At 39.9% G+C, this 24,796-nt stretch overlaps 1 protein-coding gene across 11 annotated transcripts in view; it reads left to right on the top strand.

Annotated features, from left to right (window-relative positions):
- LOC117561383 (membrane-associated phosphatidylinositol transfer protein 2-like) overlaps positions 1-24,796 on the top strand; it is a 61,919-nt gene that overhangs the window by 10,255 nt on the left and 26,868 nt on the right. For 10 of the 11 annotated variants that reach the window (XM_034238704.1, XM_034238702.1, XM_034238703.1 and 7 more), the window contains exons 3-6: positions 9,488-9,709; positions 18,150-18,364; positions 20,623-20,744; positions 21,088-21,321. In XM_034238704.1, coding sequence (XP_034094595.1) covers positions 9,632-9,709; positions 18,150-18,364; positions 20,623-20,744; positions 21,088-21,321 — 649 coding nt within the window. In that variant the 5' untranslated portion in view covers positions 9,488-9,631. Of the gene's footprint in view, positions 1-2,913; positions 3,040-9,487; positions 9,710-18,149; positions 18,365-20,622; positions 20,745-21,087; positions 21,322-24,796 lie in introns of those variants that run through there. The other variant, XM_034238706.1, reaches the window with a different exon arrangement.

Below are 24,796 nucleotides of genomic sequence, written 5' to 3'. Positions count from 1 at the left end.
CCTGCAGCTGGATGATAAAACCAGAGGCTGCTGCACAAAGCTCATTCTCATTCTCAGCCTCACTTCCTGTTCGTTGGTATGACAGTAAATGTAATCTCGCTGCAGGTTCACCTTTTGTGATCTGTTGTAGTACATTTCTTCAGATCCATCCTCAGGAGCTAAAAGGCCGCTCAAACTCTCTTCTTCAGATCTGAATAAGAACTCATGTATTTATCCCTAGGGGGAAATTGGATTTGGGTTTAACTGTTTCTTCAGTATCAAATTAAACAAATAAATTCAATGAAATAGAAATAGAAAAAAAAAATATTATATATGAATTTTTTTTTCATATATAATAAATTGTATTAAATCAATTATTCATATATCTAACTTGGAGAAAACAAGATATAACAAAAATAAAATTATGTTGAAGTATGAATTATACAATAAATACAGTAGTGTATTTATTATATAGAAAATGACATTAGTGCTATTGCGTTAGTCTATGGCACAATAATGCCATATGCCAGATTTTTTTAATGAGATGTGGAGCAGCATCAGCGACACAATCCCCTACAGAATCCGTCTGGCTGCAGGTTGGGATATTTTTATCCTGAAACCCACAGAGACACGTCGGCTGGATGTAATTAAAGAGACATTTATAAAGCGTAGGCTTGTGAGTCACAGAGTTTATCCCACTCGCAGCAGGTGTCATTTGAGGAAAGATCTCCAGTGTGTGCCTCTGATACATTAACATTACATTTAGACATTTAACCCACTGTAATACTGGGAATTGTCTTTTTTCACTTTCTATTTGTATACACATGAAACATAAATGAGCTTCAGGGATGCTGGTTGTTCAGATGGAGCTAGGCTAACTGTTTCCACTCTTTATGCTAGCTAAATTAGCCTGATGCTTGCTGTAGCTTTATATTTCTCAATCACAAGCAAGGGTAGCATCAATCCTCAAATTGCAAAGCATATTCCGAAACATTTCACCATTTTCTTTTAACTAAAGATCACATTTTTGTATGAAAGGTTTATTCCAAATGAAAGAAATACTCGTATTACAGCCAAACCATGTAGTTCTTAGTGGTTATTGCCAAGAATGGTGCCATTACTTGCCTGGTCAGGGGTTTTCTGACTCTCCACTGATTTATCAGCGCTGTGCCAGAAGCAAGGTTGTATTTTCCAAATGAACAGCAAATTGGACATTTTTAAACGTTGTGTTTGGCCCAGTAAAATGTATTTAATGTAGGCACAGTTGTGTGTTCATGGATTATTTCACCAATCGTAATCCAGGACGTAAATGATTTTTAAAAAAATGCAAAAGTTAAACCCATGTGCAAAGTAAAAATAAATCTATGGTAGGTTTTACATCAATGTGAGCAGTAAAGCTTGACATTTAAATGTAGATAAGCTGCTGCAGTGTCCACATGCTGTAGATTACAGCCTCTGGAGTGACGCCGCAGCTCCAGGCTGAAATAAAGGAGCACAGTTTTGCTCATTCACTGATTTGCCAGTCAAAATCAGAGACCTGTTCGCATCACTCAGCTGGCTCATTCAAATTCTGTGTGTGATGCAGGTGAGAAAAATACCCAGCAGGAGAGGCGGGATGGTCACGACACCGTGCAAATAGATGCATAATGCCTCTGGCATCACATCAAAATGATTCATGCACATGAGCTTTACCAAACCTCTTTCATCTCCAAGCCTACATGCGACTATATAACAGAGCTATAGGATTTAATTAAGGCGTTGAGGACTTGTGTGGATGTGTCAAAAGGCGCTTTATGGTTTGTGTATCTCAGTGAGAATAATAAAGTATTTATCATTTATATTCTACATCAAACAGTAGCTTCCTGTAGACATATGAGACAAGCACTGCAATAAATAGTTGATAATCTTCATTATTTATATCATTTTTCCGAGAGCAATAATGCATATCTTACAAAAAAGACATTAGCAAACAACATTTTTTTATTGAAGTTAGTAGACAAAACAATTAAGAGATCACTCGAGAAACGAATCAGAAGATGAATCAAAGTACTGACACTTATTAGTCATTTCTAAAGCACAAACGATGAATGTTCTCTTGTTCCAGCTTGACATTTGAAAACGTTAAATCTGACTTGTCTTTACTTTCGTTATGCACATTTGTTGCAGACTTTAATTAGCTAAAAACACTTTTTCCTCTAGATGTAAGCAGAAATAATTAGAGTGAATATTGCTTTTTATTAAATATGGGTAAATAAATAATAATAAAAGAATGTACCTTATCAACAGAGGAAATATACTGATTCATTAAGTAAAAAGTAAATAAATAAAACTTACAAGGAATAAACTAAACAACTCTTCATATAAAATAATGTAGTTTTTGAGCTTGTAGTTTGAATTTTATTAATATAGCAAAGTTACATATTGCTTAACTGATAGAAATGTACCACATACCATATACAAATATTTAAAACACACCTAAAAGGGGAAAGAAAGTCAGTAGCGGAGTCTAGATATAAGTTAAATTCTATCAAAAACATTTGTATGTGTGGAAGAAGAAGATGTTGCTGTGTGTTTGAAGAGAATGAAATACACCCAGGGAGTTAGTGATACTCAGATGCCTAATTGATTCTGGACTCGTCTTTAGAGAGGGATGGTCACACGAAAAAAAAAAAGGCAATCAATCTGGTGGGCTGCAACGCCGACTTCCTGCATCACAACACTGTCAACCAATCGGGCTTCAGCCTCATGCGTCTCCATGGTAACAGGGCTTCCTCAGTGCCTAGGAGGTGGAGACGGCGAGGGAGGGAAAACAGAACAGAGGTGGATGGGGGAAGAGGGAGAAGAAGAAGAATCGATACCTTCTCTTATTTCCCAGTGAGGATTTAAGAAGCTCCTTCCTGAATACCGGGGCTGGGGGGGGGCGAGGCTGCGGTGGATTGGTTGACAGTATTCGGCAGAAAGAGGGGATCGGGGAAGATGCCCGGGCTGCTGGTCTCTGTGGGACCATGCAGATCTGCCCCTAAAGACTCTGCTCAGAGGATCAGTGTTTGCTCCTGCGAGGTAAACGGATTTATTATATTTAAATACCTTTATTTGCAGCTGTTGCTATAAAGACAGGTACATTATGGCAACATGGATGCCTGCCTGTTGGACTCCAGTCCAGACTGATGTATTTGTAAAGAGGAGGAGGCTGAGGAGCTGCAGGTGGCTGCAGTTCGAGGGGGGGTCTACAGGTGGCTTTGTTCATTTTACTGCGAGAAAGACATTTGAATGAGATGAGGAATGTTTGAGATGTGTTTGTAAGGAGCAGAGGAGTGTTGTTGCAGGCAGCGAGGCTTCATGTCTTGCTGCAACACATGTTTGATGGTAGTGTAGTGATGTGCAGGGAGTTAGTGTACGCTGATGGGAGGAAACGTAATCAATCAGCATCAGCACCACAGAAAAGACACTAAATTACTACATTTGACTGTAATATTTTAAAGTGCCGTTTGGCCACAGCTGCTGATGATCACTTTTGCTTTGCAGCTCATTTGAATGAGATTTGAAGTACGCAGCGAGAGCGTACCTTACAGTACTCGACTCCTCCAGAGATCACACTCGGTGTGTTTGTCTTCCTCGGCCTGCTCGTGTCCGTGGCAGGCGTCATCTGATTTATTCTGCAAGACAGCATGTTTCTTCAGATGTAAGAATGCTGTGGTGTGTTTTGAATCCATGCTGTTCTCAAAAGCAGAGACAGATTCCAGCAGGTCCTGCTGTCAGTGCAGCAGGACCTGCTGTAGCGCTTCAAATCGCTGGAGAAGAATCGACTCGGATGCATCAGACTGTGATGATGTGTAACAAAGACATGGTGCATTGGCTTCTTGCTCTTAAATGTAATGCATGTTAGATTACACATTTTATATATGTATACAGTAGTCGTTATCGTCTTTGTCCCATTTGTCCGTGCGATTATGATAATTCATTGGGTGTGCATTCTGTAAATATGTTCTGAGGAATTTTAAGTAGCTCTGATTTTCATTAAACATGACTTCTAAAATAAAGGCTCACAAAACATCCCCATAGACGGGTCTTCACACAGTGGGTGATGCTCATGCCTGCCAGAATTAGATATTTTGTTAAATTACTTTTGGAAGAAGGACCCCACACAAATTGACCTCTCAGAAGTTATTGATTTAGTATCAAACCAGTTAGTTTTTTCCTTTTCTTTTAAATTATAATCTGTGTTATCTCTTTACTCTGTGTCTACGTTATAGCATCTTTTAGCTCATTGTTTTGTTTCAAAGGGCACGTGTTATACTTATTTTCAGGTTCATAATTGCAACATTTTAACATGATTTAATGTTCTAAAGCACATTTCAAGTTTTCTAATGCAGTGTGTCTGAATATACCTTTATACACCCTCTCTCTGAAGCCCAGTCTGCTCTGATTCGCTCACCAGACAAATATGTTACACCCGTGCAAATGTAGTTATCAAGACATGGATGGAGATACTCGGGAGGTGCAATGTTTACAGTGTAGTTTGTGCAATCAAGAAGGTTAAATAGGGGAAGTGCATTATGTGTAAATAGGTATGGACACAATAGGGATATGTGCAATCTATGCACAGGTGCTACGACACAGGTGCTACGACAGGTGCTACGACACTATGCATAGGTGCAGTAGGGAAGGTGCAATATTGATTTGTGTATGAATACAGTAGGGAAAAGTGCAATATTTGATTTATGTATAAATACAATAGGGAAAAGTGCAATATTTGATTATGTATGTGCAATAGGGAAAGTGCTGTACCTGTATGTTTCTTGTTTGTTTCTTTGCCATGTGATATGTGATCTCTGTTCTGTATCTATGACTGATTGACCTGAATGTTTTATGTGTATTATCTCGATGCCAAAGACAAATTTCTCCTAAGGGAGACAATAAAGCTCTATCTCTTATCTCTTAGCTTATCTTATACTCATATTCTAATGTGACTGTCTGAGAATGTGACATAGAAATAAGAGCCAATCAGATAAAGGCAGCCGACATATACTCTGACTGGGTCTGATGTGGGTTAGTAAGTGTGCCAGAAACACAAATGTGCATGTACCGGAACTGAGTCATTTATGAAACATCCTCTTCAAGACCCACAACGGTGTGGTTCTGTTTCACTCTCTTGGTTGTTGTTTCCAGGAACAGCGATGAAAAGTCTGATGAATGTCTAGGCTACTATTTCAAATTCGAATAAGTTTCACTGCCCCCAAGTGGCCAAAACTTCTCTTGTTGCAGCTTTAAAGGAGAGTGTTGACCTGCCACCTCCACTGTTGTATGTCCAGTATATCAGCAATTCTCAATCACACATTGCCAAGGGGTCAATAACAAATATTTTTCAATTAATAACATTGACATTTCTAATCAAAAATAGTTTCTGATCGAAAAAGAGTTACATCTTTTGCATTTCTGCAGAATACAAATGATTTTAGGGTGAGGTTAGCTGCAGAGCGGCTGGCAAAGGGCTGAGAGGTGTGTAAATATCCAGCTGCAGAAATAGTATGTCAGCCTATTGCTTTTTTACGTAGAAACATCCACAGCAGACACAGGGTTTCAGTTGAATGGGAATGGGTGGACAGTAGGTCGGGGTGCATTTTTCAGGGATCCAGGGTGTCAGCCTCCAGGACCACGCTCCTGGCAGGCGGTGTTGTGTTTAATGGACCAGAGCTGCTTCCCTCCAAGCCGGTTACCTCGGTGGCAAATTCTGTGCAATTTATCTGAAGGTTTCCTCAGCCTGCCGTCACACAGGCTGTGATGGAGGGCAGCTGGCTCCCTCTCAGTGCTGCAGATGAGACGTTTACTTGCTCTGCGGAGTGACATTGACTGTGATTTTCGACTGTGAGCTCAATTAGGAGGCCTTCAGATTAAACTGGGAGACTGCAGGATTGTTTGAAATGTCCCAGCGGCTGCATGAAGACAATCTTCAGTTTGATTTTTATTGAAAATGTTTTCACAAAATCGCTGCAATTTGAGCCACCCTGCAGTGCTCGCAGTTTTCTATAGAGGACAATCTTCCTTTATGATTGGCTTCAGGTTTTATTCCCTAATGCCTTAACAAAAAGGGCAAACTTCATCAGTTAAATGGATTAGAGTGGATTGAGGGACACAGGGAAGGGGGAGAGCTCATTTGCTACATGCTGTGGTTGGGTTGTTTTGTTGGAAATTGCCCATAAGCCCGAGGGAACTTTGTTTATGTCTGAAGCAGCTGTGGTCATTCCCAAAGTAATGAGAGGGAGTGGAGCCAAATTCAGAAACAGTTATTGAATGAGATAAAAAGCATTACATGACATGTTGATAAATGACTTCCCGTTATTGAAATAAAATGAATTGAAGATTGGCTGCCAAGTCAGATCGGAAGACATTTTAATGTTTTCTTTCAGGGTTAAGTGCTTATCTTTTCACAGTGAGGGCTGCAGTAAGTGTAATGTGGCTTATGATGTACTGAACTAAACACAAACATATGTTACAGACACACTGGATAACACTCATACTGTGCTACTATAATCAATATTTGTTATGTTTCTGTCTCAGGTTATTTATTCATTTTGCATTACACAGAGCAGACAGAAGTCTTATACAAGCTTTATAGAAATAACTTGAGTAGCATAAATGTGAACCCTGCAGTACAGTAAATGTTAATGGAGCTGATGGTTGATAATGTTTTGTCTATTGTGTCATCGTGAATTTAATTGAAAGAGAGACCCTCACTGAAGCGCCTTGCACTTAAAAGAAATGGCAAAATAAAGAAATTTAAAGAATTTACTGATTTATTATTATATGTATGTATTATAATTGTTGTTCTTCTTCTTATTTGTATTATTATTATTTTATTGTTATATATTTCAATTATTATCTATAGATATCCCAATAATACTGTTAATTCCAAAAAAGAGAAAACGATGCACATACAGAAAGTCAAAGATATTACTGATTACATTATCACTTTTATTATTATCTTATTACTTTGTATTTATAGTTTTTATTATATTCTATAGATATCCCAATAATACTGTTATTGTGAATTAATTCTACAAAGAAAATCGTGTTTTGAAATCTGATGTCGTGGCATTGCTATTGTCAGTATAGTATATATATTTAAAGCAGAGAAATGCTTTAGATATTTAGTCTCTAGTAATGAGCTCGACATCCTCCTGACATGACATCATAACATCGTCGTCCTCTTGAGCTTAGTCTTCACTTTATGTTCATGTTTCAGAGATAGTCGGCTGCTGTATCTGATGTGCTGACTCACAGCTCATTTAGCTGATGGAGGCAAAAGAAAAAAGGAAAAAAATCCAAGATGCTCGGTCTATCTGTCGATGTGTCATTTTTCATCTGTCTCACATTCTGCTTCATGGGGATTACTGTGTCTCTATATATAGCACTTCTTCTGTTGCTCAAGGACTTTTCCTTCACGGGATTCAGTGAGAAATGCCACTTCCTTTCCCTGCTGTAATTGTATCACAGCACACAGTAAATAAGGTCGTACGTGAAGGCCTCTGGAGAGCTGCTGGGATTTGAATCTTCAGTCATTGTTGAGGCAGAGCGCTGCAGTTTTATTACCTGTAGATATTGTTTGTAATACACTTTGCATTGTGGGAATTACAGAGCCTGACTGTGTTTTGGAGGACTCAAAGATTATACTTCTTGTTTCTTGACACTGGTTTGAACCCAAGGCTAAATTCACTTTTAAATTACACTATTTTGAACTATAGCGCGTAACATGCAGACCTTCGGTAACCAATGATGCATTCAGGGGCTCCTTGAATATTCCCATTAATCGAAATAGGACGTTGTTCTTCTGACTTCAGTGTGTTTATGAACAAAGACAATCTCTTTGATTTTATTAGTCAGAGCATTTTAACAACACAATGTTAGCTTTTTTCTCCACAAATGTTCCCATACAGTTGGAATTATTTTCCTTCAGATATGTCTAATGTCTTATTTTTTAATTGTTAACCAAAGTGAAACATAAGTGAGTGGTGTTTTCACCATGTCATTTGTATCTTGAAAATGTATTAGGTTTAAGCTTGGCCCATGTTACACCCTCACACCAAGATTACATTTTTTTTAGAGGTAGTTCTTTCTGTAATAGTGCAAACAAACCATTAAACAAACAAATCAAGCGAATAAGAATACCATTCTTGGCAAAGGTGAATATACTTTTGAGATATTTAACATGTTGAAACACTAATATTCATGCAATTAAACAATATAGAATGGCTCCTAACCTTTTCCCAAATCATTAAAGAGGCTACTTTCACTGTCATACTATACTACCTGACCTCTGCAGTTCATCTGAGCAGCCTGACCAAACATGCATAACCTGATGATGCACAGATGGACAGACGGTGGGACACAATTTACACACTGCCCCCCCCTGTACACACACACACACACACACACACACACACACACACACACACACACACACGCTTTTCATTTATTTGACATGTCAGCTCCACCTCCTCTCTCATGTCAACAGCATCAGAGTTGCCGTCCTTAATCTGTCTGAGATTAAGTAGCCATCGTCATGTGACTGAATTCATCCCTGTCTGCTTGCTGTTGCATTATGTTAATAGCAACAGATTTTTTTTTTTCTCACCTTGTTTAGAAGAAAAATTTGAAGTGGCTTTAATATTTGTGTGAAAGTTGTGTCTCATAGTGAGGAACCTACAGAGGATTATCACCTGTATCTGCAGCTTTACTCAGCTTTACGGAGCTTTAAAGTGAGTTTCAGATCATTGTTTATCCGTCGTCCTACAACTTCTGGCTCACTCTCACTGCTCTTATTGCGTCATTTTAGAGAAAACACCTCAAAAAATATCACTACCAGCTTAACAGAACAGCAGAAAGACAAAGTTACAGACTATCTGGTGAACGTAGTTGAGCATTTTTGTGGTAAAGATATTTCTCTAAGGAGTTAAAAGAAAAAAACGGAGCTATATTAAGAGTGAATATTGGAAACAAACCTCCAAATGAGTCATCATGTTGCTCTGTAACTGCTTAATGTGCACAACAATGTCGCCATGTACATTTGAAAGTTCATGATGTGTTATTGTTGCGTTCACATCTTGTTTCTGCTGCCTCCAAATGGTCAAAAACAACAAGCAGTAATGACACCATTTACAACTCTAAAATGTAGTGGAGTAGAAAGAAACCGGAAATGAAAGTACAAATACCTTGATTAAAATGCTTCATTGACCACATCTTGGCTGAGTCTTCACTGTGTTTACACGGAGTTGGGATTTAGGTTGCAGGGGGATTTCAGAGATGTTGCTAGGTCAGTGGATTACCTTGTAATAGATCTGGAGGAAGGCTGGAGCACTCACAGAGGAGCGGTTGGCTTGTGTTCGGGGGTTTAATCCTTGAGACAAGCATGCTAACTGTGGTTTGTAAGTCATGCTGGGAGCTAAAACCTACATATTGTTAAACCTTGTCTTATCCCACTGAAAGTCTGTTTTTGCTTCTTGTCTCTCAGGTGTCAATAACGATGACTCCCGTCCTCGCTGTTTGAACATGCTGCTTGGGTAGCGAAGCTGAAAGAGAGGAGCGTCTAGCCTTCACTTCTCTGGACACACACACTCTCACATACACCAGGAGTTGGCCAAATTCAAGCTCAACCATGCTGATTAAGGAGTATCGCATCCCCATGCCGATGAGTGTGGAGGAGTACCGCATCGCGCAGCTCTACATGATCCAGGTGAGCAGTTTTCCATGTAAATCACACACTACAATGGGAACAAAATGTCTTTCTATTAGCTTAAATTAAAGGCTTTAATGAGGTGTTGTTAGTGAAGTACAAGAAGGCTGGGGAACTGGAGTATTTTCTCTGGAGGTCAGGAGTTTGAAGTGTGGTGCTGTACCAGAACTAGAGTGGTGAGCAGCGTGGTCACAGGGTCACAGATGGTGCTCCATATGCCTGATTCATTTAATAGTTTTGTGCATATACATACACACACATACACATATACTCACATAGAAAATGCACTAAAAGATGAACAAGATGTGATTTTATTTTGCAAATAAATGCTGGTAACCATTAGTCAAATATGTTTATTAGGCAATCATCAAGGGAAAGGCTTTAGGTTTAGGGTGTTTTTCATAAAACTGCTGATAATAGAATTAAGTTTGTTATTATGTGCATATTATTATATAAACTGAAGATTGAAACATTGTGATAATCCAGTTTGTTGTTAGTGGAAATGATTAATTTGATGTTTGGCTTAATTTTAAAAGAAAAAATCTAGGACTACGCAGTAAGTAAGATAACCCACAATGCTCATGGAACCAACAAAACATTTATAAGAAAATAATAAGTGCGATTTTCATTTGTGGACTAAAATGTGACAAGACATGAAGTTGGTAAAATACCTTCAAATCATAAATGATTTTGTTTATTTACACTACGTTTGGATGTTAGATGAGTTTGGAATCGGTATATTGAGGGCAATCTGAGAGCGCAGACATGCAGCAAGGCCCTGCTGTACCTCACAAGGTGATTTGTTTCTTCGGCCATGATTCAGATCCGCTCTGATTACATTTAATGGCTTCTTCACTGGCCCATGCACGCCCTTCCACCTAATTTCATTAAACTAGGGCAAGTAGTTTTCCTGTAATCCTGCTGACGGACAATCTGAACAACTTCCATGTTTGAGGAGATAATGACATTATATAATTTGTGTGTAAAAGTGATCATATTTTTCAAATGTATATATTTTTTATCCATAATGCAGCTTTATAATCCGTACAAAATATACCTGTATAAAACTCTTTAAATAAAATAAAACTGGAAAAAACATCAGGAGCAAAGAAGAGCGAACCTTCCGGAAAAAAATCTTAAACAAACCTCCTGAATATTAGCTTTGATGATGCACACACACACACACACGCACACACACACTGGTGGACCCCTCCTGCTCCTTCTCAGCGTCATAGCTAAGTGCCGGTTGCTGTGGTAACTGGTGACATCAGCTGCAGCATGGCAGCCACTGCCATCATTTGTTTGTGATCTGGGCGAAAGATAGAAAGAGAGCAAGGGAGGAGACGTGATGGCGCAGTCAGCGTTACCATGACGACATTATGTCTGGCTCCATATTACTGGATACATTATTTACAAGATGTATGCATCACTCATGTACCCAATGTAAACACCCTTGTGTTAAATAAGATGATTTTACTTTCAATACATCTGTAGTTTGCAAACGTTGACATGTGTGATCCAAAATAAACCAAACAACAGATCAGAAACACATCAGTGACGCACCATGAACACACACACTGTAGTTTATTTTGACTCAATCTCACAAACTGCTGCTCCAAATACTCACTCGAGCAGTAAATATGGATTACGCCGGCAATGAAAATAGAACCAAACAAATCCATTTGGATTTTAGTTTGAGTGACCTTTGATTAAAAAAATGTCAGGCGAGGTGCTCAGATGTTTGAGTGGCCTGAAAGAGAAACTGGAAAATGTAGGACAAACAACAAAATACAAATCAACATATATTTGGAAAGTTCTGGTATTAAAGATAAAAACATTCAATTAATATATCATTTTGACTCCATGGACGGAAACGGTAAATTCACCTCGTTGATCATCGTAAAACCCACTTTATCAAACATAATGTTAAAAACTCAATACAACTCATGAAAGCCGCCTTGGTTAGTCTTTCTACTGTTCCAGCACTCACTAACGTTAGTCTGCTCGAAATAAACCCTTAATTCATGAAATTAGATGTTACAATATGTCGGCTTTACACGCTGAGTTGCTCTTGTCCTTTGGAGGGATGACATTTAGTTAGCATATATCCAATGTTACAACACGGAGAAATTAATAAATAAAGGTCACACTTATTTTTTCACTTGCATGATCGACCAATTGAGCAAGGCATTCCTCCTGTCCGAACACAAATCATTTGCCTCGGGCGAGCATTAATGCCGAGCCCTGATACATTGCTTTTTGTTTGGAAACTGAAGAGTTATCCATGCTCTCTTAAAAGCATGAAAAACTCCGATGATAAAAACAGTAAACATACCTTGCAGAACACGGGAGCTGCTGGTCGAACGCTGACCTGATCAGTTATTTTGCTGTCTAAAAATGAACTAGAACTCATGTACTGGGACTACTAGTGGGCCTGAGGGGGGGGGGGGGGGGGGGGGGGGGGGCTGTGTATTCCTGCTCTATGCTAACCTTGCGGGGTCTCATAAATGATTCAGGGCAGCTCAGGCCAACAGACCCAGACCCTCAGCAGAGACCCTTTCTCCTTCTGCTGAGACTCAGCTGGTTGCACTTCTCACATTGTGCATGGGATCTGTGTTCTTTCACTTCTCCTTCTCCTTTTTCCTTTCCTGTCCTGTCAGCTATTTTTTTCCAGCACGCTTTAGTTTTTTCATATTTCTTTATCTTGAACAGTTTCTGGATAAATGCCTCGTCACGCTTTTCTGACTCATCTTTCCTCATGTGGGTTTTTGGCAGTCATGTTCTTTATTCAAGGATTTTAAGATTTAGGAACTTTTTGGTTCTGTAATTCTCCAAAGAATTGTTTTAGTGGAAAGTAGTTTCATGGTACTAATTTACAGAAATGAGAGGAAACATATTAAGGAGTTCTAAGGAACAGCTCCATTCAAATTGTTAGTGATAGCTTATTGTATTGTTATTATGTATTATACATTTGGCTTCTGACACATTTTACATTTTACTTTTTTATCTGAAAAGCTGTGCATTAACTTAAAGACTCTTTAAAATACAAAAAACAATTAATTTGTATTTTTTAATTCTTATTGAATATTCTCTTTTTACAAATACTTCGACTTAAATGACATAGTTCTTTGGAGGAATAGTTTATGCAAAGATTATTCTGCAAAACACAGACCTGTGAAGTGTGACACCACGTTTTACTTGTGTAGTCTTTTCTCACACATTAATACAAACAGCTGCGGTTCCTCTTATAATCTGAGACCGGAGAATATGAGAATTGTAGCTATATGAGACCGGTTTAACATACTTAAGAAAAGTTGTTAGAGACTTGTAAAGAATTTGTGTGGAACTTACGTCATCAATGTTTTACACTTCGCACATTGATCCAACTTTCTGCAGCTTATTCTTAACAGTGATCGGAAACTTTCTTTATCAGTTTTTGATCTCCATGAATTTCAGTACAGTAAAGACTTTATTCATATACTGCCTTTTTATAAAGCCCCACCAGCAGGGCACATGTTTTACTTGCAAAATATCTATCAAGTGGACTGAGTTTTTCTCTAGCTCCACCACAGGATCGATATTTATGTTTTTATATGAAGTTGATTCAACAACTATTGGATGGATTGCTGTGAAGTTGTTTGCAGGCGTTCATGTCATGGGGCACTTTGATTCATTTGTATTTGTGAGTGTGTTTGCATGCTGCTATTAGCATTAGCTGCTCTGCTAATGTTAGGACTGAACGATATGAGGAAAATATGCAATAATGTTGTTGAATATCGCAAAAACAACATTACTTCTGAGGTATAAAAATATATGAAAGTGTACTCAGTTATGTCTTATTGCTGTTTTTGCTATTCTACTCGGATACAACACATATATAACTTATTGAAAGAAACTTGGACATTAAACGTAATTCAAAGGCATCAAAAAACCATGATAGTTACATTTTGAAGTGCTGTTTTCAACAAATACTCTCTTTCAACTAACAAAAAACCTCCCAGAGTATAATATATCAGTCTTTTGTGAAGTGTGATTGCACAAGCCCCCACTGTGATGATATCAAAACAATGAATTGGGGATCCCTAGGTTAAGAGTTTGGCTAGCAGAGCTGCTGCTGTGCACTCTTGTGCTTGTTGGCACCTGTCATGCCTCATCAATTACGTGTGTGTGTTTGACAGAAAACAAACACCTCAGCAGCAGACGCAGCATCTTTAGTTTAAGAAGCTCTTCCACTATTGGTTGTAAGGGAAACTTCTGTGCAGCAATGCAGTGGGAGTCACCGACTCAGGAAAGAGACACAGGAAGAGCAGGAGCTTTGATGTCAAACACTGATGGTTTATTTGGAGCTTCGGCCGGAGAATTCACATCACAAGTCCAAGAGCCAGAGGTTCTGACTTCACGGTAGAGTTGCCACTCAAATCTGGAGCGCCTCTCTCTCGTTAGCCCATTTAACTGGTTTCACAGAGAGTAATCAACATATTTGAGAAGATAGCCTAAACAGTTGAAAACACTGAGTTACTTGCGTCTGACACCTATGGCCTCGAAGATTTCACACCTTGGAGTCCACAAACACAGAGAAGGAAGTGTCCCAGTGTACCCACAACAATAAACCATCTGTGACCTAGGGTTGCCCGGTCATAGAATGGGAACAACAACATTATGGCTGAAGCAGCCTATCTCCTTAAAGGAGATAACAGACGTCAGGGTTGGCCATGCACATCATATCTAGGAGTCTAGGACAATTATTTCCCTAACATTGGTGACAGTTTTTTTGTTAGTGCAGAGGGAATTGAAGGTTATATTGCCAAGAAGTGGATATGTCCTCTTTAGATCCTGTCTTGGTTGTCTTAGGCTGATGTTGTGCAAGACAATAACCTTCATTTTCTATACAGCACCTGTTGCATCTGCTGTTGTTCTTAAAGACAACCTTCTTAAAACCCCTGGGAAACCCTGTATAGTCAGCTGAGTTGCAGTGAGGTGTGTGTCATTAATACAGATACTATGTGCTCTCCTGTACTGCAGCAGACATGAGGAGGGTAATTTAAGACCCTTAGCTCCTCACATAAATTACATTACCTGCTAGATTACAGCAATTTTCCAGCTGTTTGCCTCCTCTGACCTTCATTACTGATATTACCTCCCTAAAGTCTTCAGGAGAGGGAGCTCCGTGTTCAATCTGAGCTCTCATTGTTGACCCCCAGCACCCCACTCTGCTGTTAATAATGATCGGGAGGATTTGTATTCACGTAGAGCCGTCCTTCGTACCAAAGCGTATTACAACGGAAGGAATAAAATAGCTTTTCAATCATCAGTGTGACACCAGAATACAGAGCTACTGTACTGTCACCTGACTCAACAGTGACATTAAGATTTAAATACATTGCATTAGGTCCCTTTTCTTTTTAGAATTTGAGCAAGTTTGTATCAAAAGTGGGTTTTTTCAGGGTTGTGTGGAACATATAGTAAACACAGATTCTTTAACGGTTTTATAAAGTACAAATTAAGTTTACATCTCTTTTAAAATAGTAATTTGGGCATAATCTGGGCTAAACACATTCATGCACACATACTTAAAATGATATACAAAACAATGTATATAAAAGGTACAAAGGAAAACTAATGTTCACGCACAGAATCTGTAAATATGCATGGATAAAATCAATCAATCAATAATTGTATTTGTCCTCACAGGGGCAATTAGTCGGGCTCAGTGGGATGCACACAGTTAGCTTACATTAAACACAGGGCAAAAGTATAAATACTCAGTCAATTAAAGATATTTTAGAAACAATAAATTGAGCCATTATGAGAATAACTCCCTCTTCCTCCTAGAGAGACTGCAGAGGGTATAAAGAATAGTTTCATCGTATTGTTCTTAGCCTGTGTAAGTCCAAGAATGGGAACACAAGATGGGATGAAGCTATTTATCGTTAACTTATTGAGTTCATTTCTATGTTTGACCCCATGAGATTGCAGCAGCAGATAAAAGAGAAAGTGAGACTTAATAAAATAACAAAAAATGCAGCTAGTGTGTCAACATACTTTATTCTTGGGGCTAAACCTGCTTTTTTGATGTATTCATTTATCAAAGAAATGTTAGGGAATTGGCTATGAATTGTCCAAAAACTAAATTAAAGTAGTATTCCCCTTGTAAAATATTTTTTTTTTCAGTGTTTTTATAATATATGAAAAGCATAACATTTTGCCCAATTTATTTAACTGAAACTAATAATTTCTTATGTTTTACTATAATTTAGAAATCAAACATATTTTCTGTATATAACTAAACAGTATATTCCTTGTATATACAATTTCGTTTTTAATTTTTACTTATAATACAAGTTCTATACTTTCTTGTATTAAATTGCCTATTTTATTGTTTATATTATAGTTAAAGGTGGGGTAGGGAAGTTTGAGAAACCGGCTTGAGATACACTTTTTGTTATATTCCATTGAATGCTCTTAACATCCCGATAGCAATGAATATCTTAAGTGATTTGACAACAAATCCATAAAAAATGTCATCTCTGGAAGCCGTAGCGCTGTAAAAAGCACGACCAATCATCTGAGCCGGCCCGGCTAAAGTAACTGGATGGCCTACCTGCCTGTCAGCCTTCCATCTGTGCACAAACTTATCTCGTGCCCTCATTGGTCATGTGCGCGTTCATGTGCGTTGGAGGAGGAGCTCTGTAAGGAAGTGGCAGATTTTTTCCAGCTGTGTATTTTCAAATTCTAGCGCACTCGAGCTGGTTTCTCCAAAATTACCTACCCCACCTGTAATTAACATATTCTTTAATCCTTATTAATATATTTAATTGTAATCTTCAATAAAGTAATCTTTTATTTAACAGTTTGTATGCAGAAGTATTTGTTAGGTTGATAACCTCTCTAAACTTAATATTGATATATTAGATATTTGGGCTGCTCCGTCAGAGCCTGGAGGGTTTCACATGTTTCACCAGCCTGTTAACACCCTATGGTTAACACTCATCTCTCCAGTGAAGATGGTCCCAGTCTAAACGGAGAGCTTCTTAAGAAGATGCAGTAATCCACGACTCCTGCTGTGAAGAAACAGCTTAAAAGTGCTCAGAGCTCCAGGATCTGTGTCCCACCATCTGCTGCCTGAGAGAGGGTCACACGCTGCGGAGAGAAAGAGAAACCAGACCTCTGAGGTCCCCTCCTCCACTTTATTCATTTGATCATTTAGCACAGGAGAGGAGAATAAGAGAGATGTAGAAGAATTAAGAGGGCGTGACCAAATAAAAACTATTTTTCTTTTTCCATTTTCTTTCCAAAACAAATAGGCAAAAGTGAATTTACAGCATTGTTATAATATAAGAAAAGCAGCTTATTGTTCTAATAGGTAATTTATTTTATTTTTTAATTACACTATACATTTAAACGCTCTCTCTCCCTCTCAATTTTAAAACATATTTTTTAACTCTTTATGATATATTCCCTTTCTCTAAAGTTTGTTCGATTGTATTGTCTCTTTTATTGTTTCTATTCTTTTTAAGTTACATGTTTTTGTCCGGGTGCAGAGTGGAGGGGCAAACTGAGCTGAGGAGGAAAGGAAAAGGGTGTGGCTGAATTTGAATGTAAAGCAGTTTCTTGTTTTCCATGTGGCAGCTTTTTTTCTCTCCGCCTCACCACTCAGTTCCTGCTGCATCATCCCTTTGGGGGGGGGGAACACTCAGTGAGAGACAGGAGCGCTGTGTGAGGGTCTCAGGGGCTTCATTTAGGAATAAAGGGAGGGAGGCAGCACCGTTGCTGTTTCACAGTCTCTCACTGAATGATACTTTTTGAAGTCAAAGCCTCGCTGAGCCCAGCTGCTGTCACTGAGCTGAGATTGTTTTGATTTCTAGTTCATATTTTCCAGTACAGAATTATATAAAAAAGGAACAAGAGTTCATATTTGCGCATAAACAAAAAGTAAAACTTTAGAAGTCCCACTCAATAAACACAGTGGCTGATTTGAGGTCCTTCTTGTTTACAGCATTAATTACAAGGTAAATAATGTTAACAATGCAGTGTATCTATTTGATTTCTTCCACTATTGAAAAACACAAAAAAAGACAATAACAAATACGATATATTTTAATTATTCAACTTTTTTCTCTTGTGATCTTGAATTAATTATTATCTCGATAAAATGTTGTGTTGACAAGAAGCTGATCCTGTTTGTGATCCGAAAAAAAAAGGAGATTCTTATCCTGGGAAAATGGAGGAACCGCAGTTAAGGGTATTGTTTATAACTCCAGAGTTAGCTAAATAGATTTGAACATGGAGGGGGGTTGAACCTATGATATGACTTCTGAAACCCAACATCAGCACATGAAATAAAGTAATAAAATGCAATACTGTTTAATACTTTTATATGGTTGATGAATCTCAGCAGCTCCCACCCCCTCACCACTTCCTGTTGTGTGTCCCCCTGCAGAAGAAGAGCCGAGAGGAGAGCTGTGGGGAGGGCAGCGGCGTAGAGATCCTGGAAAACAAGCCCTACGAGGACGGTCCCGGGGGCTCGGGGCAGTACACTCACAAAGTGTACCACATCGGGAAGCACATCCCGTCCTGGTTCTGTGCCATCCTGCCTCAGGCGGCGCTCCGAGTGGAGGAGGAGTCCTGGAACGCCTACCCATACACCCGCACCCGGTGAGAAACACACCACAGCAGGGAAATACCCAGAGGAGGAGAGTAACTCAGTACATTTACTCAAGTACAGCACCTATGTTTACTACTTACTAAATTAACTGATTTCTTGTTAAGTGCTTCTATTTTATGCTACTTTATACTTCTACTACATTTTGAAAGCCAATATTGTACTTTTTGCTGGATTATATTCAGCTGTTTGTTTGCATTTTAAGAAATAATATTGTGGCAGGGTAAACAACATACAACAGAATATATACATTATAACAGTAATTATACTCTGTTTTGAACAGCATAAATAAAATCAGTTGAAACTGATGCAATTAAATACAAATCAATAAAAGGTAAAAAGAATTATAAACATCAATTTATGATATAATTAACGGATAATGGTTACCCAGATTGAGATTATTAAGAAATATAATGTACTATTAATGTTTTATATATTTTTAGGTTTCCAAGAAGTATATTATGTGATTAAAATACAACCTACCTTCACTAATGCAACATTTAGGTGATCACACACTAGCAATACTGTCATAACAGCTTATTTTATAGGCCCTTAAGTAATAAGTACTTTTTATATACTTTAAGTCTATTTTAATTCTAATATTTCCGGTACTTTAACTTCAGAAATAGTTTGAATGCAGTTGTTTCAGAAGATGTGGTATTGTCACATTTTCTGATGTAAAAGTACCTCTGAAAATGACTCATCATATTACAAATGATTCATGCTTAATTTGGACATGAAGATATTACAAAAGTGCTCTAAAATCCTCCTGTGCTAAAACATTTGTTAACACTGAAGCATTCATCACATAAAGGGAATTTAAGGACAGCTTGTATTATTTAAAGCACAATGACTGAACCCTTATGTAATAAAACGTTAATGATTTTCCATTTAATTACTTCTTGATTCATACATTTGCACCAGTAAACTTGCTATTGCTGACGAAGAACAATTTGAGCTGAATAATGATCAGTTATATCCTCCAGGTGACTCAATATGTACAGTAATAATAGTGATAGAGGAAGGGGCTTCGGGGACACAAATCCCAATATATGTTGTAGAAGCCATTTAGGGGTGTTTCCAATAACATTTCATTTGTATTTTTGGTGAGAAGTGAAATCTAAATATCACTTTCTGTCCATCAATAATTATATTTAACTAAATTAAATACAAGAATAACAACTTTATTTATATTGTTATTGTATTTACTTTGGTTTCTTATAATGAATAATGATCAATAATCCAAATTAAATAGAAGTAAATGACATGACAAATTAAAATGTCCATTTTTGCCAATTAAAAAATGACAATCAATAAATATAAGCGTAAACACATGGAAATGTGTTATGTTTAGTTTTTTGACAATATATTCATCCGTTTTTTTACAAACAAAAAGCACACCATGAATTCATTATGGAATCCATGGAGATAAAAAAAAAGGTACAAAAGACAACAAACAAAATAAATGGTATAATAATACATTGCTAATGTGCAAAAATGAAGATAAAAGCCCCTTATTTATAATAACATATACATGAAAGGTATTCTAGTGCAATAAATCCAACAGCTCACTCTGCCAGGCTTTAACAGTTTTCATGAATCCACATCAGTAACATGTTCTTCCCTGCAGCATAAGAAAGAATAAAGGAACATCTCTTCACGTTTGTGTTATAAATCTGCCCAGGAGGTCCAGGATAAAGGACACTGGGTCCACATCTGATATCTTTTTTTATTATCACAATGCGCCAGAAGCTTTGTAGCATTTACAGCAAAGACCATTTCATACAGTCAAGAGTACGAGGCTGACAGAAGTGCTGAAATAATGTCTAGAGTTGCGGAATATATGGGCATAAGGTTGCTTGTTAACTAGCATCACTCACACACACACACACACACACACACACACACACACACACACACACACACACACACACACACACACACACACACACACACACACACACACACACACACACACACACACACACACACACACACACACACACACACACACACACACACACACACACACACACACACACGTTGGGTCTTTACATTATCAATAGGTGTGCATAAAAACATTATGTGGGCAGCAAACATGCAACAATGAGAAAAAATCCAAAGTTTAAAAAGTGACAAATATACAAAGAAATAAATAAAATATTAATGATAACATAAACATACATTTAAAAAATGGGTTTATAAGACTTGTCTACACTTTTAAACAACTATTCTCTCTCTTGTCTCTCAGGTACACCTGTCCCTTTGTAGAGAAGTTCTCTATAGACATTGAGACGTATTACAAACCAGACACTGGAAATCAAGTGGATGTCTTCAATATGTCTTCTGCTGAAAAGAGACAGAGGACTGTCGGTGAGTATTTCATTCTGTACACAAGAACACACCCTCTGCCATGAAAACTCCCAGAGTGGAGTCCTATTTAAGTGAATGCAGGATCAGATCTACAGTGTTATGTTCAGGGAAAATGCAGACAGTGTGATGTGGAGGGATAAGACTGAGGGAGTGTAGCAGCTGGTGTTGAGCCCCTGAATACTAAAATGTACCGTGGTGCAGGAAAATGTGCAGACAAATGCCCTGCAGGGAGTTATTACATAAAACATTCTCACACACACTGCATAGACAGATTTTCACTCAGGGAGTCGTGAAATGTGTCATTTGATTTGTGTGATTAATAATAACTTTGTCCCCCTTGCAGACCCCATAGACATCGTAAAGGACTACATCCCCCCACATGAATACCTGGTGGAAGAAGACCCTAAGCTGTATCAGTCGGTGAAAACCAAACGGGGTCCGCTGTCAGACGACTGGATCGAGGAGATCAACCAGAACCTTGGTGAATGTCCCGTCATGTGTGCCTACAAACTCTGCAAAGTGGAGTTCAGATACTGGGGCATGCAGTCCAAGATCGAACGCTTCATACACGACGTGGGTAGGTATGGCAGATTGGGATGTGTGTGTGTTGTCCTTAAGATGGGCTGCACTCATTGACACAAGTCACCTTTAAGGGAATATCTTTCTCTTTTTCTCTGGGTCAATGCATCATCCTAAAAAATAACCTTGGATAGCCATACAACTCATGAATAACCCTGACACGTTGGATTTCTGATATGTCGGAGAACACCCTGGAAAAAGTGTATTTAATCATGATAAATCAGGCATAACTATGAAAAATTGAGGACACCTGTAAAAAATGAAGGATAATCATTAAAAGACTGAAAGAAGAAAATCTGGGCATAAATAAAAACATGACCATGAACCATTTTGAATAACCCTGAGAGTCAATGAAAACGATAGTTACGTCTGTAACTACGGTTCTATGAGTCCCGGATGACCGCCAGAGGCGGTGATTTAGCACTGGATATGTCCATCGCGCGCATGCGCCGTACGAGTACCAATAACAACAAAGTCACCTGTGACCCACGTGCCACCGGCTATATCAGCCAGTGTCAGAGGATCTGTTCCCAGAATCTTCTCGCGAGCACACAAGAATTCTCGCGGTCATCCGGGACTCATAGAACTGTAGTTACAGACGTAACTATCGTTCTATTTCATCCCTACTGACCGCCAGAGGCGGTGCTTTAGCACTGGATGACTTATACCAACCATGTCATGAAGAAACCAAATACTCACCTAGCTGGAAGCAGCGGAGCTTGGCAACAGGACTACGCCCAAACGATGGGGGGTGGCGACATTGACCCGGTAGAACCTGGAGAATGTGCCAGAAGACACCCAATACGCCGCGGCGCAGATGGTCTCCAGGGGCACTCCTCTCAGGGCGGCCCAAGACGTTGAGACGCTCCTTGTAGAGTGGCATCTCACCCCTGATGGCAGGGTGCGGCCACTGGCCCCATAGGCATGTGCGATTGTATCAACAACCCAGTGGGACAGCCGCTGCTTGGAGAGAGCACAACCCTTCCTAGTGCCGCCATGGCAAACGAAGAGCTGCTCTGACTGCCGTATACAGGCCGTAGCATCGACATATGCTTTTAGGGCACAGCAACTCTGGCGTGCAGCTCTCCTGTGGGACGTTAAAGCGTGCCAGCTGGATGGGCCGATTGGAGTGGGCAAGTGGAAGCACCTTGAGCAGGAACGCCACATTCGGCCAGAGGGCAACACCCGAGCCATCGGAGTTCCACCTCAGGCATGTATCGCTCACGGAGAGGGCATGCAACTCCCCAACTCGCTTCCCTGAGGTTATGGCAAGCAGAAATGCTGCCTTCGAGGACAGCCACTTAAGCCCCACCTGGGCCAGGGGCTCGAAGGGAGGAGATGATAGGGTATCTAGCACTAGGGGCAGGTCCCAAGCCAGCGCCCTCGGGGTACTAGGGGGACGCTGCCGTAAGTCCCCTCTCAGGAAGAGGGACACCGACCTGTGACGCCCAACCGTGGCGCTGTCGACCCCGACATGTTGGGCAGAGATAGCAGCCATATATACCTTCAAAGTGGAGTGAGAACGTCCACTATCCAGAAGGGACTGCAGGAACTCCAGAATGGTGGCCACAGAGCAATGCCCCGGATTCTCAGCCTTACCCAAACACCAGTGGGAGAAGCGCTTCTATTTGCACTCGTACTGTGCTCGAGTGGATGGTGCTCTGGCATTCAGGATAGTTTCCCTGACAGATGCCGTAAAGACGCTCAACAGTGGGTTGGCCCCGCAGAGGCCAAGCCCAGAGCTGAAGGCGGTGAGGGTCGGGATGCCAGATCTGACCCCTGAGCTGTGATAGAAGGTCCTTCCTGTCGGGGAGGCGCCATGGTAGGCCGCAGCAGCGGGAACCAAACTCTCCCCGGCCAGCGGGGGGCGACCAGAAGGAGCCTGTGCCCCTGAGTAAGGACCCTCTGAAGCGTCTGTAATAACAGCGGCGGGAAGGCGTACAGGAGACTGTCTGGCCAGTCGTGTGCCAGAGCGTCCTGACCCATTGGGCTGGTCACCTCTGTCCAGGAGAACCAGAGGGGGCAGTGCCTCGACTCTTCCGAGGCAAAGAGGTCCATCTCGGCCCTGCCGAAAAGGCTCCAGATTGTCTCCACCACTTCTGGGTGAAGCCTCCACTCCCCTGGTGGAGAGAGGAAATCTGCCACCTGATTTCGGTCTCCTGGTAGAAAGACTGCTCGCAGGCTGGCCAAGCGGGGAGACGCCCAAGACAAGAGGTTCTGTGAAACCCGGTGCAGCTGTGCGGACCTGGTGCCCCCCTGGTGGTTGATCTGGGAAACCGCGGACATGTTGTCCGAACGAACAAGCACATGCCTGTCCTTCAGTTGGGGTAAAAAGTGCCTGAGCGCAAGCAGCACAACGCGAAGCTCTAGCATGTTGATGTGATATGCACCTTCCTGGGCGGACCACAGACCCTGAACAGTCCTTCCCTGCCACACCGCACCCCACCCTGAGAGACATGCATCTACCGTGACAGTCTCCCGGCGGGATGGGATGTGGGGGTCCTCCCCCACGAAAAAAAATAGATTTCCTGTATTCTGGTGCATTTTAACAGGCGGTTTGATACTTTTATGTGGCTATACTAGGCATGAGGAAAATTATGGGTACATTTTGTAATTTCATCCAGTAGTAAAGAAAGGAAACATATTTGATTATTAATTCAGAGCCGTCTTTGAATTAATAAAAAGCAGTTGAAATGCCAATTTTTTGTACATTTATATACAACAATAAATATTTGTGAGTGCATTGAGAGATATTGTTGTGGAGAGTCATTTATATATAAATCGCAAAATACATTTGTGAATCCTTCTGTGAGCATTTATTAATATTGAGACTGATCTGACTCCATACAGATGTTAAGTTCACCTAGGAATGGTATCGACTTAAATGTTCAAATAAATGTTGCTCTTCTGTCTATATTGGTCATATGATGCCCCTTGACTGAAATGTTTCCTGTTCAATATCCCCACTGATTTCCGTCCACATCACAATTGACTCTAAACTGTCATTTCCCTTTCATCACTCACCTCAGCAACGGACCTCTCTCCACTGTCCCTGTGTTCTGCCTCTGACATTACATTGCATTTAGCTGACGCTTTTATCCAAAGCGACTTACAAAAAGTGCGTTCGACCAACAAAATACAAACTTGAAGAAAACAGAATCATATAAGTACATCAGGTTTCATAGAGCCAAAACATTTCAAGTGCTACTCAACTGGCTTTAGATAAGCCAGTCCTTTATTAGTGTATATAAGTGCTTTGTTAGTAATTATATCGCTCGAAGTGGAGTTGAAAGAGATGAGTTTTCAGTCTGCGCCGGAAGGTGTGTAAGCTTTCTGCTGTCCTGATGTCAATGGGGAGCTCATTCCACCATTTTGGAGCCAGGATAGCAAACCCACGTGTTTTTGCTGATGGGAACTTGGGTCCCCCTCGCAGTGAGGGTGCAGCGAGCTGTTTGGCTGATGCAGAGCGGAGT

This window comes from Gymnodraco acuticeps, unplaced genomic scaffold, assembly GCF_902827175.1.
Source record: "Gymnodraco acuticeps unplaced genomic scaffold, fGymAcu1.1, whole genome shotgun sequence".
NCBI lineage: Eukaryota > Metazoa > Chordata > Actinopteri > Perciformes > Bathydraconidae > Gymnodraco > Gymnodraco acuticeps.
The sequence above is the reverse complement of the archived record's forward strand: the minus strand, read 5'-3'. Positions and strand labels throughout refer to the sequence as shown.